Source organism: Neophocaena asiaeorientalis, unplaced genomic scaffold (genome assembly GCF_003031525.2).
Source record: "Neophocaena asiaeorientalis asiaeorientalis breed wild unplaced genomic scaffold, Neophocaena_asiaeorientalis_V1.1 scaffold477, whole genome shotgun sequence".
Taxonomy (NCBI): Eukaryota; Metazoa; Chordata; class Mammalia; order Artiodactyla; family Phocoenidae; genus Neophocaena; species Neophocaena asiaeorientalis.
Genome location: NW_020172630.1, coordinates 2,718,272 through 2,737,563, shown reverse-complemented (window position 1 = coordinate 2,737,563; position 19,292 = coordinate 2,718,272). Strand labels below are relative to the sequence as shown.

The window sequence follows — 19,292 nt, the reverse complement described above, 5'->3', positions numbered from 1 at the left end:
GAGTTCTTGTCACATCAGCCAGAGAAGCTTAAGCCTGCACAGTTGGAAAAGCAAGGTTTCCTGGGAGGTTTCCTAGCTCTGTCTAACCACTCTTACAGATAGATGGGGTCTTCAAATTATTTTTGTACAACACTTTTACTCCTGCTTTTTAAAAACCTTGCAACTTAGCCATTATTTTAAAAAATTACTTTGTAAAGGCTTTAAATATTTATCCATTCATTGAACAAATTGATTCAGTGTTCACTATTCTTTCCTCCATCTCAGATCTTCCTTCTAAGGTTACTCTCTTTCATCCTGAAATACACTTGTTAGAAGTTCACTGAATGATATTCTCTTTGAGGTAAATGCATGAGTCTATTGAAGGTAAATTTTCTCCATGTTATTTTATATAAGTATAATTAAAGACTGAATTCCGATTATTAAAAGTTAATTTTTCTGAGAAAAAAAACCCACAAGTGTCTAGATTTCCTGTCTCATTCCTTAAAACAAAATCAGTCTATTAATGTAAGATCAGAAACCATAAAACTCCTGGAAGAAACGTTAGGCAGTGAGCTCCTGGACATTGCTCTTGGCAATAGCTTTTTGGATCTAACTCCAAAAGCAATGGCAACAAAAGCAAAAATAAACAAATGGGACTAAATTAAACTAAAAAGGAAGGAAACCATCAATAAAATAAAAAGTCAACCTACTGAATGGGAGAAGATATTTTCAAGTCATATATCTGATAAGGAGTAAATATCCAAAATATATAAAGAACTCATACAGCTCAACAACAGCAAAACAAACAATCCAATTAAAAAATGGCAGAGGGTCTGAATACACATTTTTTACAAAGAAGACATACAGATGGCCAACAGGCACATGAAAAGATGCTCGACATTACTAATCACCAGTGAAATGCAAGTCAAAACCACAATGATATATCATCTCACACCTGTCAGAATGGCTATTATCAAAAGGACAAGAAATAACAAATGTTGGTGAGGATGTGGAGACAAGGGAAACCTTGTGCACTGGTGATAGAAACATTTGGTACAGACACAATGCAAAACAGTATGGAGGGTCCTCAAAAAATTAAAAATAGAACGTCAGCAATTCCACTTCTGGGTATTTATACAAGAAAATATGAAAACACTAATTTGAAAAGATATATGTATCCCTATGTTCATTGCAGCACTTTTTACAATAGCCAAGATACAGAAGTAACCTAAGTGTCCATGTATGGATGAATGGATAAAGAAGATGTGGTATATATATAAGGAGTACTACTCAGCCATAAAAAGAATAAAAATTTGCCATTTATGACAACATGAATGGACCTTGAGGGTATTATGCTAAGTGAAATAAGTCAGAGAAAGACAAATACCATAGGATTTCACTCACATGTGAAATCTAAAAAACAAAACAAATGAAAAAAAGAAAACAAAACCAGACTCACAGATATATGGAATAGACTGGTGGCTAAAAGAGGGGAGGGATTTGAGGGTTGGGCAAAATGGGAAAAGAGGTACAAATTTCTAGATATAAAAGAAATAAGTGTGTAATGGACAGCATGGTGACTAGGGCCAGTAATATTATGTTGCAAATTTGAAAGTTGCTAAGAAAGTAAAAAAATAGTTGTCATAATAAAGAAAAAAATTTGTAACTGTATATGGTGACAGATGGTAACTAGACTTATTGTGGTGATCATTTTGAAGTGTATACAAATATTGAATCATTATGCTGTACACTTGAAACTAATAATAATGTGTTAATTATACTTCAAGAAAACAAAAAACAAAATCCAATCTATATTTAGATGTAAGGAGTAGAGCCAGAAAAGTGCTGGAAGAAATAATTGATGTGTTATGTTTAATATGATCACTAAAAGAATTTCCATAATATATAAAAAGGATAGATAAATTAACAAGAAACAATCTAAAAGAAAATAGTCTAAAGATATATACTATACTATACACACACAAATAGCAAATATATATTAGAAATAAATGAACAGCCTGACTTATAATGACCAAAATTTTAATTAAAACAACAATAATATGCCATTTAAAATACTGAACTAGGGCTTCCCTGGTTGCGCAGTGGTTAAGAATCCGCCTGCCAATGCAGGGGACACGGGTTCAATCCCTGGTCTGGGAAGATCCCACATGCCGCGGAGCAACTAAGCCCGTGTGCCACAACTACTGAAGCCTGCGCTCTAGAGCCTGCAAGCCACAACTCTGAAGCCCGCATGCCTAGAGCCCGTGCTCCACAACAATGGAAGCCACCGCAATGAGAAGCCCATGCACCACAATGAAGAGCAGCCCCCACTTGCCACAACTAGAGGAAGCCTGCGAGCAGCAATGAAGACCCAACGCAGCCATAAATAAATAAACAAACAAACAAATAAATAACTTTATAAAATACTGAACTAGCAAAGATTTGAAAGATTGTTGAGTCCCAGTATTGATTAGAGTTTTCAGAATTAGAAATTCTCATATACCATTTTTAGAAGACAATTTAGCAATCTCCAAAATTTTAAATGCACAAAATTGGATCCTGCACCTCTAGTATTAAGAATAATCTTCCATATGTTTATTGTAAAGATTTTTTTGGAGAATTGTTTTTGTAATGAAAACTTAGAAATCACTGATTTTTGCCAACAATAGGAGACTGGTTAAATAATACATGATAAACATCCATATAATAAAATATTGTTGAGTCATTAAAAGAAATGAGGGGTTTGTGTGTGTGTGTGTGTGTGTGTCCAAATGGCCAAAGAAAATTTGAACAATTCCTTATGTAAGGGAAACTATAAATAGAAAACATCAATGTTACATATATTAAAATTAATAGTAGTTATGTCTATCGATGGGAATTATATACATGGGTAAGTCATAAAAAAGGGATACATAACCTTTGTAATATTCTGTACTGTTAAAAAGTTTTTTTAGAAACATTATTTCTAATTTAAACAGTCATTAAATTTTTATTTTGTAAGGCCAAGTCTCAATGACATCAACTTCATCCATGGAAGTCTTCCATAAATATTCCAGACAGAAAGAATCCCTGTCTCCTGTAAATATTTTGGTAAATATTTATATTTCTCACATTATATTGCTCATTGCTTTGTTTGCTTAGTTTGACTTACATCTCCTACTATAGTAAAAGTCCTTGGTAATAGGGCTCAGATCTTACAGTAGATATGAACATTATCTGTCATCTATTATCCATCTATCTATCTGTATCTATTTATTTATCTATCTATCTATCCATCTTCACATCCATACTGTCTTTCCACGTAGTACAAACTGATGGCATAAAAATTCCTTCACCTTTGAATCAATGCCCTTTCTTCTTAGTTTACTCAATCAGCTTAATTATTCATTCTAAAAAAATATTATTTATGGTACCCTGCTTGGAATGTTCTTCCATATCATCCATCCATTCAAACTATCTCAGATTTTATCCTTCAAAACCTTACTCAGTTTTTCTGAATGCTTAATTATTTGAATACTTGGAAGGTTCATCACTTATTTTTACTTTTATGGCATTTAGAAGGTGTTTTAATATATTTTTGTCTTTTAATGAACATTGATCCAATCTTTTTCTTTATTTAGAGGCTGCTTTTGAAAATAAAACCCCATGCATTTTTGTCTCTCTTAAAATGGAAGCTCCTAGTGGGAGATCATTTTATTACGTATTTTGTAAAGTCTTAAGAAAAAGAGTTTGTGGATTTTGTAGATGGAAGTTGGATTTTGTGGGTGGATTTTGCCATTTACAAGATTATAGATATAAAATAAAGGGGAAATACTGAAGAATCTTTATTATACAAGCCAAACTTGCTATGAGAAGAAAGCAGATGCCCAAGGTGGCCTTATGTATGCCCTATCAGTAAACAGGTTGCAAAACGCTAACATAAAGGTTGTCCCTATTGTAGGAAATCTCTTTTGTAACTCACGTTGGTCAACAAAGTAGCCTAGATAAAAGATCATGTTAACAGGTGAACTAACCAGAAGCAATCACATGAAGAGTCTTGTCCTTACTAGCTTATTTTTTGTTTTGTTTTCTAAAGTCATAAACATCTTACCTGTTTATTAGGGCAGATCCTTTTTAACAGGATGATATCTAGAGGCAACATTTAAACAATAGATGGGAATTACTGAGGGGAAATGATTTCGGGGTTTGGAGAGAGCAGAGACGAACATCTTCAAGATGGGATTGGCAAGTTGGCTTCCCGCAATTTAATGAAAATATCTGCATAGGTCAAACCCCGTCTTTGATTTGAGCTAAATGGATTTCCTTTGGTGGTGATAGAAGAAAGAGGAGGCAAATGATGAAACAGAAATTACATGCCCTAACCTCCCCAGAAATACCGTAGGCTTGTGTCTATAACTATACGCAGGGCTCTATGGAGTCCCAGAATGAAAAAGAACTCTGTGTCTACATTCTATTTCTGTCCTTACAAATTCCTGATTTTTTTTTTTTTTGCAGCTATCTAAGAAAAATTTGATATTGTTGTTGTCTAAGCACATTTAAACTTCAGCTGAAATAACTGCCAAGTGATTCATGCCTATGTAGGTGAATATAACGATTGTATCTGGAGCCCCAGCGCACCATTTTCATTTCACTTTAAATAAAAAACAAAATGTATCTATGTCAGTCAGTGCCCTTCTCCTGTACTCAGAGGTATCAAACAGGCTACAATTATGATTGTGAAATGATTGTGTCACATTGGAGGAAGGTTTATTGCTTTTGAGTCTGCTAGGCAGTAACACATTCTGTTTCATATTACTCTTTATATCATTGTTTGGCTGTGACTAGAATAATCAAATGCCATCAAATGCTGTCAAATTCAATTTACAGTATTTTTCATTGAAGCGGGCTTTCTGCATTATATTTCTTGTTTTCCCTCTCTATAGCTGCCATGGAATAGTCACTGTAATCACGAGCATTATTTACAAAACCAACAGAGTGAAGCCTCTTCCTGGTCTATAACAGATACTTTATTTCCCTTTATTCAGAATAGGAATTTGATGTGCTTTTCTCATACAATTAGCATTGAGTAGATGAAAGAAAACTATTCCAAAGATGGGCATTGTAAAGGCTGCACTAATGTGTTTAATGTAAAATGTAAATTCACGTTAGCCATTTTTACATGTTCATGTGTATTTGAATCAGAAATATTATTCTTCAAGTTAATGTTTGCTGAGAAGAAAACATTTGGCTTGCTCATTTATGGCAATGTGATTTACAAAACCAGAAATGCAGTAATACTTTCTCCCTTCATAGTTTTCCTTACATTCCCATAACTAAAGATTGGTCTGAATGAAAGGGTTTCAATATCTGAAGTTGTAAGACGAGCCTAAACTAAGTTTCACGATGTGTCCAGGGCGTAGGACTAAACAAGGGAAGGCATGAGGCTGCAGGAGAGACTAACAAAGAATGCTGAAGTGGGATGAGGATCTGAGAAGAAAATGTGTTGGGCTTTGTATGCCTGATTTAAATAGATGGCTTTTGGAATGGGGTTTTCAGCTGCAAATTTTTTGTCTGCCGGTGTCTGTCTTAGAAAGTGTCTTTTCCATCTCAGTGCTATGATCTGAATGATTGTGTTTCCCCCAGATTCATATGCTGAAATCCTAACTTCCAAGGGGATGGTATTAGGAGGTGGGGCCTTTGGGAGGTGATTAGGTCATGAGGGTGGGGCCCTCATGAATGGGATTAGTGCCCTTATAAAAGAGACTCCACACGGCCCCTGCTGCTTCTGCCATGTGAGGACACAGTGAGAAGATGGCCACCTGTGAGCCAGGAAGTGGGCCCTCACCATACAGTAAATCTGCCAGCATCTTGATCTTGGACTTCCCAGAATCCAGAACTGTGAGAAATTAATGTTTGTTGTTTATAAACCACACAATTTATGGTATTTTTGTTATAACAGCCTGAATAGCAAACTCTCAGTTGAGAGGTTCTCTGGCCCCTTTCCTCTGTTTTTGTTTTACTTTCTCCTTTCCTGCTCTCTCTCTTCCTCCCTCTCCCTCCATCTCTCCCTGTCTGTCTCTTTCTCTCTTTCCTCTTTCTCCTCATTATATATTTGAAGAAAACATTAATTTAAAACTATGTCCATGCTGATCAAATGAAAACTGGATCAAGTAGCACAACACCCTTCAAACCAAAATGCCCATGGAACCACCATCTCTCTCTCTCTCTCTTTCTCTCTTTCTCCCCCTCTCATTCTCACTCTCACTCTCCTCACTTTTTCTCCTTCTCTTCTCCTCCCTTCTCTCTTTTCTTCCTTTTAGGTGGCTACACTTAATTAACTCTGCATATCATGGTGAAAAGAAGCTGCATTAACACCATCTAGCCAGGTGAGTGGAAACCTCAAAACAGAAGGGGAACTGCAAAGTGAAAAGTGTCATCTTTTAAGGATGAGAAAAAGCCTTTCCAATCTCCACATACTAGGTGGTGGGATATAATTAGAATTTTTGTCCTAGACCTGGTTCTTCCTCTGGAATGAGTATGTCTCTTGGTCAATGAACCTCCAGAGGACAGCTCTACCCTTCTATCAAAGGTAAGGCTTCTTGGGCTATGAGATCTCATCTTTCAAAGAGGGCTCAAACAAAAATGTTACATGGTAGTTGTGGCTTTTTTCCTTGGATAATGTGTAGAAGTTTCCAATACCAATTTTAGTTTCTAGTAGGTGCTTCAAAACACATGAATTCCCATCAAGTCTCTTATGGAAATAGAAAATGTATTTGATTCTACAGTCCTGGAATAGTACACATTCTTAAACAATCAACAATAATAGTAATAGTCAATGTTACCTGTGAATAAAGTAGTTGATGATGACTCCATTTGGTTTTTTAGGTGGCGTCCATTTAACCATTATGCAAGCTGATCCCAGTGCCTTAAGAACAGGAGAATTTAGATCCGTGGGGGCTCCTTCAGCTGTTTTGACAAATATCCTACTGCTAACTCCACAACCTCCTTGAAAAAGAAGAAAACCAAGACCTTTAATAACTTGTCAAGCAGCGAAAAGAATTATATGTGCATATAGAAGGGTACGAATACCATGACAATCATTTTATCTGAAATTTAGTATACACACAAATTTTGTAAACATACTTTAGACTAGTATTTAAATCTCTTCAGGAGTTGAATATTTAAATAAGGAATCATTTTTGGGAAATCCATTAATTTGGGATTTGGGAAATGGATTTGGGTAGTCCATTAATTAACCACATTTTTATACAGGCATAGACAATAAAGCTTATGCTTGTCTGAACTGAGGTTTCTCTAATTTACTGCAGTTATTCTAGCCAGAAAGTGAAAATGTGCTTCAATTTCATAACTGTATATGTGACCTGAACATCATGTATGCTCTTAATAGTATCTTATTTTTGCTAATATTGAAAAATAATGATTGTTCCCTCAACACACAAAAGTCAAACAATGAATTTGAAGGATACTGTTTCTTCACAGCATAGCTTTAGGGACACAGAGAGGCAGAAGTTGATTTTTGCATTTATATCAAGAAAACCTTAATTTAAAGCTATTTCTATGTGGATTAGCTGAAGAGTGGATCAGGGAAAGCAATATTCTTCAAACAAAATGTCTGAGTCTGGTTTGTAGAGACAAGTGGGCAAACTGACTCAATTTCAGAGATGAAGCATAGCAAAATCGCTGACCCCCTAGTCCTAACCAACTCTATGGGAAATAGTACTCATTTGGAAACAGAAGTTCCTAAGGGCAGGAGTTTCATGTTGAGTATAAGGTTGGTAAATTTCTTTAATCTAAGGTGAAGCAACTTGTTTTGAGTTATACTTCTTCTCTCTTAGCAGTTGGGTGTTATATATTATATAACACCTGGAGGTATATAGGAAGTGAGAGAGGCTCTTCCTTAAGACCACACAGATAGATGACGACTTCATTGACCACTAGCCTAAGCCATGAAACTCAAGGTGACAGGTTAGGTACACGAGACAGGTATCAGGGAAGCACTGTAAAATATGTTGATTCATTTGAGTGTAACTCAACTTCTAAATAATGTCTCCCTTCCTACTCTCCCACCCCTAAATAAAACTGAAATAGAACCAAGGTGAGTATATTTCCTGTGAGATTTTTGTAATGCCTATTTTGTTCTATATTACCAATGATTATTGTATGTGCTCTAGGTGTTTTTCTTTTAAAGGGCCTTATAAAACAAGACTTTGGGGCTTCCCTGGTGGCACAGTGGTTGAGAGTCCGCCTGCCGATGCAGGGGACACGGGTTTGTGCCCCGGTCCGGGAAGATCCTGCATGCCGCAGAGCGGCTGGGCCCGTGAGCCATGGCCACTGAGCCTGCGCGTCCGGAGCCTGTGCTCCGTAACGGGAGAGGCCACAACAGTGAGAGGTCCACGTACCACAAAACAACAACAACAACAAAACCCCCCAAAAACAAGACTTTGCAAAACCTCCATTTTCCTATATTTAAATATTCATGATTTAATGTGCAGAAATGCATAATGCTTCCTTCACTCAATGCCAGGCTCTGATTTGTCTCGTAAACAGTCCAGTACCAATAAGAAATGAAATGTTAGTCTTTGTATTTGAATTGAGAATCTATCCTTTCTAAGGAATTTTTTTTTTAAATAAAATACTTTTTAATAAAAAAATCCTGGACGAGTGGCTGAAAGACTTTCACCATTTTGACATGCTTGTATCCTTGTCTCATACTGTGTGGATGGAGCCAAATTTTCCAGAAGGGTGGACTGATGATGACCAGCAGAGAAGATCAGAGGTGCTACACTTCCAGCGTTGAGTAAGACATTGTACTCCACAGGTACTTCGGGGGTGAGGATCCCTTTAAAGAGAGAGAGAATAAAAACATGTATGTCTGTTTGGTCAACAAATGTTCCTCTTTTTCTTTTTTTTTTTTAAATGCTCCTCTTTTAAGAAAAATGTATGTTTCAAATTTTAAACTTAAATGTATACTATTGCTTAATATAGCGATTAATAACTGCATGAAACTTAAGTTGGAAAACATTAGAATGCCTATTCCAAAAGTAAGAAATGTTTATCACCCATTTTCGAAAACAAATGAAATATAATAATTCTATTCAAAGACATACTGTACAGGCAAATAAAAACGAAGGCATATTTCAAGGCAAATAAATACAAGGCAATTAGAAATGGTCATATATTTTTCCTAGGCTTACTTACTCTTAAAGTACATAAAAAACCCCACCAGTTTTGCTTGTGACAGTAATTTTTCTGTAGGCATTGTGTATGCATCTCATCTGACACGGATCCTTGACATAATAGCCCATAAAGTATCCAAATCATAGTCTACCTAGAGAATTCCCAGTGCATTAATTATTGAGTCAGGACAGTCTACTCTGTCAGTGAGACTTATGGACCTAAATGTATATGAAGTTTGGGTTCAAAAACTGTCATTTTTCACAATGCCTCCTAAAGAAAGAAGGTCCTGTCAGTTTAGCCTCTTTACAATCTATTCATAGAATTAAGTGCCTGTAAGTTTTATTTGGCCATGAACAACACACACACTTTCTTAAGGAGAGATTATAAGCCTTGAATGAAGAATATATTGAAACTTTAGGCCCACTAAAGTTTCTCATCGATCTGACAGCTTCTAACATGTGGGCTTCCTTACTTACCTTTGTAATGCTTAAGTAAGTTTCTTTGCTACAGAAACAAGGAAATCTACAGCACAGGACTAAAGAATGAGGTCTAAAGAATGAAATGTGGTTTTGCTTTTTGTAGCTACAGCTCCAATGTATGAGGGGCAGAAGAGCTAGCAAATACCAGAGGTGTTCAGTATTTTGTGTAGGACAGATGAAAACAAGGATCCTCATCAGAAAGACTCATCAACCGTTTCCTTTGGAAAGGTGCTAGATGGTGCTGAATTTGGCAACCCAGGCTGAGAATTTTAATTTTAAATTTAGAGCATCCTAATGAAACTGTTGCTTTTGTCCTTACAGCTTAACTTACTGTTATTCTATCATCGATTCCTAAGTTCTTCTCTCTGGCTTTATACCTTTCCTCGTGTTCCAGATTTGTATTTTGAACAGCCTCCTTCCCAGAGACCTCAATCTTAGCAGGTCCAAAAAAGAATTACACTATTTTCCACTCCCAAACCTGTTATTCTTCTTTGGTTTCCTTTCTCCATTTCCCTATGCTGGAGGCCTTGGAGTAAGACCCTTAGAGTAGACCTTCTTCACTCTCAAGCTCAAGTGACAAGTATATTCTATCATTTGATTCTTCAAGAAGTTTGGGTTTTATATATAATCAGTGAACAACAGATTGAAAACATGTGAGCCAGGAAGTAGGGTTACCAGTTGGAAAGCGGTTGCATGGTTGTAGCAATAACAAAACAAGAACAGCATTGCACTGCATTCCTGTCTTATGCCAGGCAACATACATTATCTCATTTCACATCACTGGAATGTCAACTTCATACAGCTGGGGACTTTGTTCTTCTCTTGAAGGTAGTTTCAGTGCTTAGATTTTAGTACAGAGCGGTAGCTCAAATGTTGATTGAATGAATGAATGAAACCACATGACAATACTGTAAGGTAAATATCACTATCATTTTTAAAAATGAGAAAACCAAGGGCCAGAGGAGAAACCTGTTGCAGATATCACACAGATTAATTGGGGTGGCCAGACTTGAGCTCAGGCCCATTTGATACCAAAGCTTATCTCTCTATATTTATGCTGTCTCTTGATAATAAAGACTTGGATTAGGACAATCGGGGGAAAAAGTGAAAGGATAATTTTGAGAGAACACGCATAGACAGGCAGAACAGGTCTTGGAGACTGATTAGATACAGCGAAAAAAGTGATGGAGGAATTAGAATGACCACTGATGGAACGAAATTATAGGTAAATATTTAAAGTTCTGAAGAGCAGGTTTCCCAAACCGGGATACACACACCCTGGACATTTGTGGACTTTTGTCCAAGTATTTTTGGAGACAAGGACAAACGTGTCCTCTTTCCCAAAATCAATCTGACTTGTAAAATTTGTGAAATACACAACTCCCCTGCCCAAGCTAGGGAAAACCAGCAGAATCCCGCTATCCCTTGTTCACAAAAATTGGGTGTGGATTTTTCTCCCTAAAAAGCACAAGACTAGGAAATTTTATGTGTAGTGAGTGATGGGAACTTTCTCTACTCAGTTTTTTTAACTCTATCGTCACTTCAGAGTGAACTGTACACCAGCCGAAAACGTTTATGCAGACATAACCAGTGTGTTGAACAAGTACAGATACTATTCACGGTGCAGTCAAAACACAATTTAACTTTTGTCACTTACTACTGCTTTAAAATGAATTAGTTATGTGTACTCTTCCTCAGACATGGGATGAGAAGTTGGCTAGGACCATGATACTTCTGCTTAGTGTCAGGTAATAGACAATTCTATATTATTTTTTTCAGATATCACAACAAAGATTAATATCTAGAAAATTTAAGTAAATTCATTTTCTCTTTAATAGTATAGTGAGTACATGTAACGAGCTCATTTAGAAGATATTCTTCAAGGCTTAATTCTCAACTGCAAGACAAAACTGGGAATGTTTTTACTGCTCCCAACAAGACTGCTATAATTACGAAGTTTGAGAGTTGCATGAAGGGGGTTGATTACAGGGAGCGTTGGAGACTCTGAATTTATTAATAGGTGAGGAAAACTTAAGTACTGTATTAGAGGTAAAATAAAGAGCAATATAATCAGGTTTCTTTTTTTTTTTTTCCCCTCACTAAAGATGTTCTTTGGGGAGAATTGCTCGAGGTAGTAAAAGAGATTGAAGAGTGAATCAGTACCCTCCTGGTTTGCAATTTGACCTTTTACAGCAGGAAGATATGCTTATGGGAATATCCATCCAGAGTATCTTGGCATGTCACAGCATCCCACCTCAGATTTGGGGCATTTCTCCTTATCGTTACCCTGACATACTCTATAAAGCAGTGGGAAAAAAAAGGTTGCTGTTTGTATACACATATATACGATGAAATGAAGAGAGGAAGAATTGCCTGGACATTGGGGTCGGCTTTCTTCAGATTGACTTAATATCCTGAAATAGAACAGCATATCATGCTTTAACTAAAGAGATTAATAGAAAATGTACCCCTGAATGATAAATTATACAATACATTATTGGGGGATGGAGAGAAACACATTGGAATTCAATGCCAAATTTGCATGAATTTTTAAGATAAAAAGCAAGACCTTAAAAAAATTGCAAGGTTATGGTGATTGCTTCAGGTTTTATCCAAACCTCCTGGGATTGCATGTTCATTCTGTCTTCTCTGATCTTAGGGTAGAACTTGTAGAAAAGTTTGACAAACACACATTTGAAAAATATGCCATGAGTCTTGAACTAGATAAACCACAGAATGGAGTCAGATCAACTCCCTCTTCTGCCTTCATTTGTCCCTGGTAAATTACCCACCCTCTAGGGATGCCAGTCTCTTCACCTGTAAAATGATGACACTAATAGCCACGTCTTAAAGTGCTGAAAGGATTAAATTAAAAAATGTATGTAAAGCATTTTAGGTCATTACTGCAAATAGAAAGTACTGAATAAATGACAGACATCTCCACAAAAGGAAATGGAACGAAATGCAAAAAAACCCCCAAAACCCACAGTTATGACACTGTTTTCATGTGCCTTCTAACACTTCTGAACCCATCTTTATATAAAGCTGCTATTCTAATTACAATTACAGCAATGCTATATTGAATCAAGTAAATATCTTTATAACTATCTTGTTACCCTAGTTTTATTTTTTACGTACTCTTGGATGTGGTCAACTTGTCTTCCTGTAATGATATCCTCGTCTTTATTCTCAGCAGTAATTTAGAGTGGTATTCCCTTTGATTTGTCTGAGGTTGTACCTCATTATATGTCTTTAGTCTGTACCTACTGGTCTGCTTCCAGTAACTTCTCTGCTTAAAAGGACAGGACTCCTAGGAGGTCAGGAAACAAAACTGTACTTCCACCACATTTCAAATATAGACATAATCTTGATCATGGCTGGTCAAAGCATGAACCCAGAAAAGGCAATTTTCCACATCTTGGTTAAAAATGTCCTTTATATACACCTATGAGGTGTTGAAACAGAAAATGCTCCTTGAAGCTGTGAACATGTCAAGCACTGACACGCGTTTATTTAGGAAGAGGGCCCGCTCCACTGTCATAATTTATAGGACAGTGACATGAAAGCCTCCTGTGTTCCTGCAAACCCTAGACCATCTGCAATGAGTCTGAAACGACCTAGCCCCCTGGTATTCTGATGACTAAATGAAATGAAATGGGCATATTTGTTAAAGTCAGCTGGCAAGCCACACGACTTGGTCAGTTCCTGAGTTCATAAATTTATGTCAGAGCAAGACGAGCAGTGGAAACTCACGTGAACCAATTTACCCGAAGTGCAAATGGCAGTTTTGTTATTTGGTGTCAAAGTTACCAGTTGCACGATGACAAGCTGCCATAACACATTTTCCTGTTCACTAAAGAACAAGGATTTCGTTGGTTAATATTCCTTGCGAGGCTCCTTTTCATAATTTACAACTAGATGCTGATAGGTTATTTAACATTTATGAAGTTAAGATGTAATCAGAAAAACCCTGATTATCTTTACAAATAAAAAAGTTAAATTATTCAACTTTTTTTTTCCTCTGTGGCTTCATTTCACAGCAGGTGCATACTTTACAATGGGACAAGTCAATCAAATAAAGCTTTTCTAAAATCTTTTTTTAGGAGCTGGAACAAGAACGATTCTAAGAGGAAAACTATTAATTCGGTTTGATAGCCACGTTTGCTTCAAACCACGGGCTGTGCTTCACATAATGCTTTTAAAAAGTTAGCCCAATGTCTCCTTTGTAGAGATAGGGGTATCTTGGTTATGTCCTTTGGGGGCCATGGAAGTGAAACCAGACCCTCTTGAACACACATCCATACCAATTGTATGGAAATTTTACGTAGTTTGTATAATAGCTATCATCTTATGCCTCTTCTACCCAACTAGATGGTAGCGTTCTTGACAAGAAGGAGATGCCTCATTCATTCTTCTTTTTAACTCTCAAAATGTCACATCGTGCCTCACTCCTGAGAGGGTCCCGGTAAACATTTTCACGTTTGTTAAAATGAATAGATGAATCAATCCACTCAAATGTAAATGAATTACATCCTTTGAAATTTTAAGCTGCAAACAAAATGATTCTACTGGATTACTGGATGAACTGCCCTTGAACTACTTTGTCCTCATTTACGTTTGCTGTATCTATGGCAATTTATTTTTTTTAAGTTTTTAACTGGATCATAGTACAATGCAGAAAAAAAATCATTTGCTTTATGTACTGTTTAGTGAAAAAATATAGTACAGTGGGTTTGCTCATAGAATTTGGAGTCAGATTCATTGTGGGTTTGCTCTGACACCTATGTGATGAATCACCTAGAGAAAAAAGCTTTTAACATCGAAGTTGACTTTTCTCATTAGCAACACAGGGAGAACATTGGATGTACTACACGTTGTTATGAACATTAAATAGATATGTGTTAATCTCTTGGAAAATGCCTTGCACATATTAGAACTCAATAAGGTGAGATAAATTTATTAAATACCCAAAGCAAAGAGAACAAAAGCAAAAATACACAGATGGGACTACATCAAACTAAAGAGCTTCTGCACAGCAAAGAATGAATAGAATCAATAGAATGAAAAGACCACGTATGGAATGGGAGAAAATATTTGCAAACCACATATCTGATGAAGGATTAAATATCTAAAGTATACAAGGAACCCCTACAATGCAGTAGCAAAAAAAAAAAAATCCAATTGAAAAATGGACAAAGGACCTAAAAATACATTTTTCCAAGGAAGATATACAAACAACCAACAGGTACATGAAAAGGTGCTCACTATCAATAATCATAAGGTAAATGCAAATCAAAACCACAGTGAGATATCATTTCACACCTGTTAGGATCCCTATTACCAAAAAGACAAGAGATAAATGCTGATGAGAATGTGGAGAAAAAAGAACCCTTGTATATCACTGTTGGGAATGTAAACTGGTACAGGCACTATGGAAAGCAGTACGGAGGTTCCTCAGAAAATTAAAAGTAGAACTACTATATGATCCATCGATTCTACTTCTGGGTATGTATCCAAAGGAAATGAAATCATTATCTCAAAGAGATAGCTGCATGCCTATGTTCACTGCAGCATTATTCACAATAGTCAAGGATTAGAAACAACTAATGTCCGAAATGTCCATTAATGGATGACTGGATAAAGAAGATGTGATATATATACGATGGACTATTGTTCAACCTTAAAAAAGATGGAAATCCTGCCATTTGCTACAACATGGATGAACCTAGAGGGCATTGTGTTAAGTGAAACAGACAGAAAGACAAATACCTAATGGTATCGCTTATATACGGCATCATTAAAAAAAAAGTTGAACTCATAGAAACAGCAAATGCTGGTTGTCAGGGGCTGAGAGAATGGGGGAAATAGGGAGAGGTTGGTAAAAGGGTGCAAACTTTCAGTTATAAGATGAATAAGGTCTGAGGATCTATTGTATAACACGGTGACTATAGTAAAGAAAAGAAAAAAGAGGAAATATATGAGATGATGAATGTGTTAATTAAATCAATGGTGGGAATCCCTTCACAATATATACATGTATCAAATGATCATGTTATACACTTTAAATATATCACCATTCTATTTGTCAATTATACCTCAGTAAAAGTGAAAAGATAAGTGAAGTAATATGCAAAATAAACTACAAATCATTGAAATGAGTTTTACATTTTCTTCTGAAACTCACCACTACTTGTCACTCGGCTATTACCCTTATAAGAAACCCGAAACAATTACCAATGTTGAATCATCCCAATTAATGCAACACGAATTCTTTAAAAAGCTTAATGCCAATTTTGACTTTAGATGGATAGTATCTGATGTAATACACTGCAGTTGATGAGTTCACTGAACACCAAGATGCTTAATGTCTACCCGCAGGCCATATTGTGGCTAGCTACCCTTTAATCAAAACTTGATTAATAAAAATCATTTATATTCCTAAGCAATATTAATTTAAATGATTTCTCAGTAGAAGAATTGTTGCCAATTCTTTTCTTTAATGGACTAAGAGATAAATGTGACAGGAAAAGCACCATTATTTCAATATTATGCATTAAGCCTAAATAACTCACCATCTTTAGTGAGAAAAAGCGGGTGTTGAATCCAATGATATTGTTAATTAGAAGATGATTAAGGGCTAGGATAGATCAAAACAGAGTCATCATCTTGATAAATTAGAAAGTCCCATTATTACCTTCAGAGTTTAAATAATTTTGAATGTTTGGATTCTGAAATGGCATGGATGCCTATCTCCATTCTTAATCTGAGTAAACCACTTACGTCCCATGAAGTATTTTCTTTTTCATTTTTCTATACATTTTCAACCACTAAGATAGCATATATCCTTTTTTCTCTTTAATGAATGTGAAAATTCTGACCCAAGGTTCAGAGCTTGTAAAAGGTGAGAAGAAATGTTTAGGAATAAACTAATCTGGTTCACGTTGTCTGTAGATTCAAATAAGAACAGCCAGCATATACCCAGTGCCCACTGAATGTGGGCTTCTATAGGAAATCAAGTGTTTGAATAATTTTAAACAGCAGAAAATCCAAAATGTATTTATATTTGCCTGAATGATAAAGTTTAGAAGCTTACTCAACATTTTTGTTTCTTTAATACTTTAGCAAACATTTTATAAGGACATGTTGTTTGTGTATCATCTGATTTGAAAGTACAAATGATGTACAGAAGAGCGGAAATCTTGTTTTTTTTTTAGTTTGGAGAGTTTTGATAATCTTACCGCTAACTTTTGTCAATAATGAGAGAAAGTAAACCAGGATTTACTTGGGAGGTAAAAGAAAGTCTACAAAGGGCTTAAAATAGTCTTTGAATAATCTCTCTGTAGTTATTTGAGAAATGACTCTTTTCCTTTCCCACCTAATTAAAATCTTCCTGGACCTGGAATCTAGTTTTGCTAAGTCATGTCTATTCTTTCTGTACTTCTAGATGGGTCAGTAATGGCTTCTGGTTACTAGTTCCCTCATGCCTCAGGAGATAACTATTGCCAGGTAGATATTTTCCCTTCAGGGGCTTGTCATTTTCCACCATTAATTCTTCTGGTCTTGACATGCCCCACACAAAAAATTTTCTCCCCAAATCGTTTGGTTTTCCCCAACACCTAGCTCTGCTTCTTGGCCCTCTAGGCTACTATTTCAGAAAACCTAGTTGCTCTATTGTAAATCTAAAAGACTTTGGGCAATAAATGGAAAGTATGATTTGGATTTAAGAGTTAAGCCAAAGACAGGAAGGAATTGCTCTTATAAGGCAGCAGAAGAGCGCAGACCTGAATTTGAATTCAGGCTGTGTGACCTTGAGTAAATTATATTACTTCTTCAAGATCCAAGTTTCTTATCTTAATATTTTGATAATGATATTACTTGCCTACCAGGGTTTGCATGAGAATTAACTGCAGTAAGGCAGGGAAAGTGCTTATCAAATTGTTTGGCACATACTAGGAATTTAAAAAATGGCAAATATACACAAGTAATGTTAATGAATATATGATATTTATCACAATTTCTCTTCCCCTGAATATTCTCATATACTCTCTGGCCTGAACCCCTTTTACTAACAGGATTTATAAACAACAAGGCAATTTATAGATAACACTGATAATTAACAATGTGTAAACTGAAAGCCCACATAATTGCATGGGTCATTTTCAGTTGCCAGGCAACCACAGAGATATTTTTCTCCCAGCAACATACCTGTGTAAGGTCATTCTGTCCTTACTGACCACAAAACAAAATACGTGTGAAAATAAATCAGTTGACCACTATTTTGGCTTTGGACATTCAAGGGAAACTGGTTTGATCTGCATTTTCAGAGATTTATCATAATTGACCACTTTTGACCACCCATGATGTGGGTGGTCCATGGTTACTAAACTTGGAGCACATCAATGTCATCTGCTGAACTTAACTCTAGTCCAGGACATTCTTATTCAGTAAACTTGGGGTTGAGAATCTGTCTTTGCACAAGCTTTCCAGGTGATCCTAATGTTCACTCAAGTTTGGGAACTACAGGTATGGACTGTTTTGTCCATTTTTCAGCTCTGTGTATGATGTAATCACTTTGCAATGGCAGAAGGGTATGATGAATACCTAGAAAGCTCTTGATTGTCAGCAAATAAACAACCTCAAGTTATAACAAGTTTGTTTTCTTCCTGTTTAAAATATATATTTGTGACTATTCAGGAATAGAAAATGTTTTTATTATCCAAATCAAAACACAGCATGAGGTACTTTCCAATAAAATCAACTGTAGATTATACACAAGTCAAAATCATCTCCCTGTTTACTAAGTTCAAAATCCTTCTAGGCACCAGGAAAAAAGTTTAATTTAAGACTTTAATCTTTCCATATATTACAGGGTTTCTGTAATGGATTTTGTGCATCTGAAACTAAAAGATTGACAGGCCTGGATATTATGGATTTATTAACCGCTGGTTACATGGTCAGAGCTAGTGTGTAAAGCATTTCTACAATATCCCTTAGGCTGGACTAGAATGAACAATTTCTACAAAATTGAGGTAGACAAGAGTTAAGGTGACATTAAAAAAGCAAAACTTATGCCTTATTTCACAATGATCCTTTTCTAAATAGAAACATTATACTTTAAACATGAAAATATGATATTGAACTCAAAGAAAAAAATGACAAAATTCTGGGAAATTTGAAAGAAATCTTAAAAATTTACAAACCCAATCTTGCAATATGCAGTTTTATCATTTTGAAAGTGGAGGCCTTGGTACCTAGCAGATTTGGGGGCAAATATATATTTATTTATTTAACATCTTTATTGGAGTATAATTGCTTTACAATGTGTGTTACTTTCTGCTTTATAACAAAGTGAATCAGCTATACATATGCATATATCCCCATATCTCCTCCCTCTTGCGTCTCCCTCCCACCCTCCCTATCCCACCCCTATATGTGGACACAAAGAAGCAAGCTGATCTCCCTGTGCTATGTGGCTGCTTCCCACTACCTATCTATTTTACATTTGGTAGTGTATATATGTCCATGCCACTCTCTCACTTCATCTCAGCTTACCCTTCCCCGTCTCCGCATCCTCAAGTCCATTCTCTACATCTACGTCTTTATTCCTGTCCTACCCCTAGGTTCTTCAGAACCATTTTTTTTTTTTTTTAGATTCCA

At 36.0% G+C, this 19,292-nt stretch overlaps 1 protein-coding gene across 1 annotated transcript in view; it reads right to left on the bottom strand.

Annotated features, from left to right (window-relative positions):
* Nucleotides 1-19,292, bottom strand: part of USH2A (usherin) — a gene marked incomplete at its 3' end in the record, with an annotated part of 720,880 nt that overhangs the window by 96,628 nt on the left and 604,960 nt on the right. The window contains exons 58-59 of the mRNA XM_024739202.1: nucleotides 8,660-8,818; nucleotides 6,801-6,963 (exon numbers count right to left, since the gene is read on the bottom strand). Of these exons, the coding sequence (XP_024594970.1) occupies nucleotides 6,801-6,963; nucleotides 8,660-8,818 (322 nt within the window). The remainder of the gene's footprint in view (nucleotides 1-6,800; nucleotides 6,964-8,659; nucleotides 8,819-19,292) is intronic.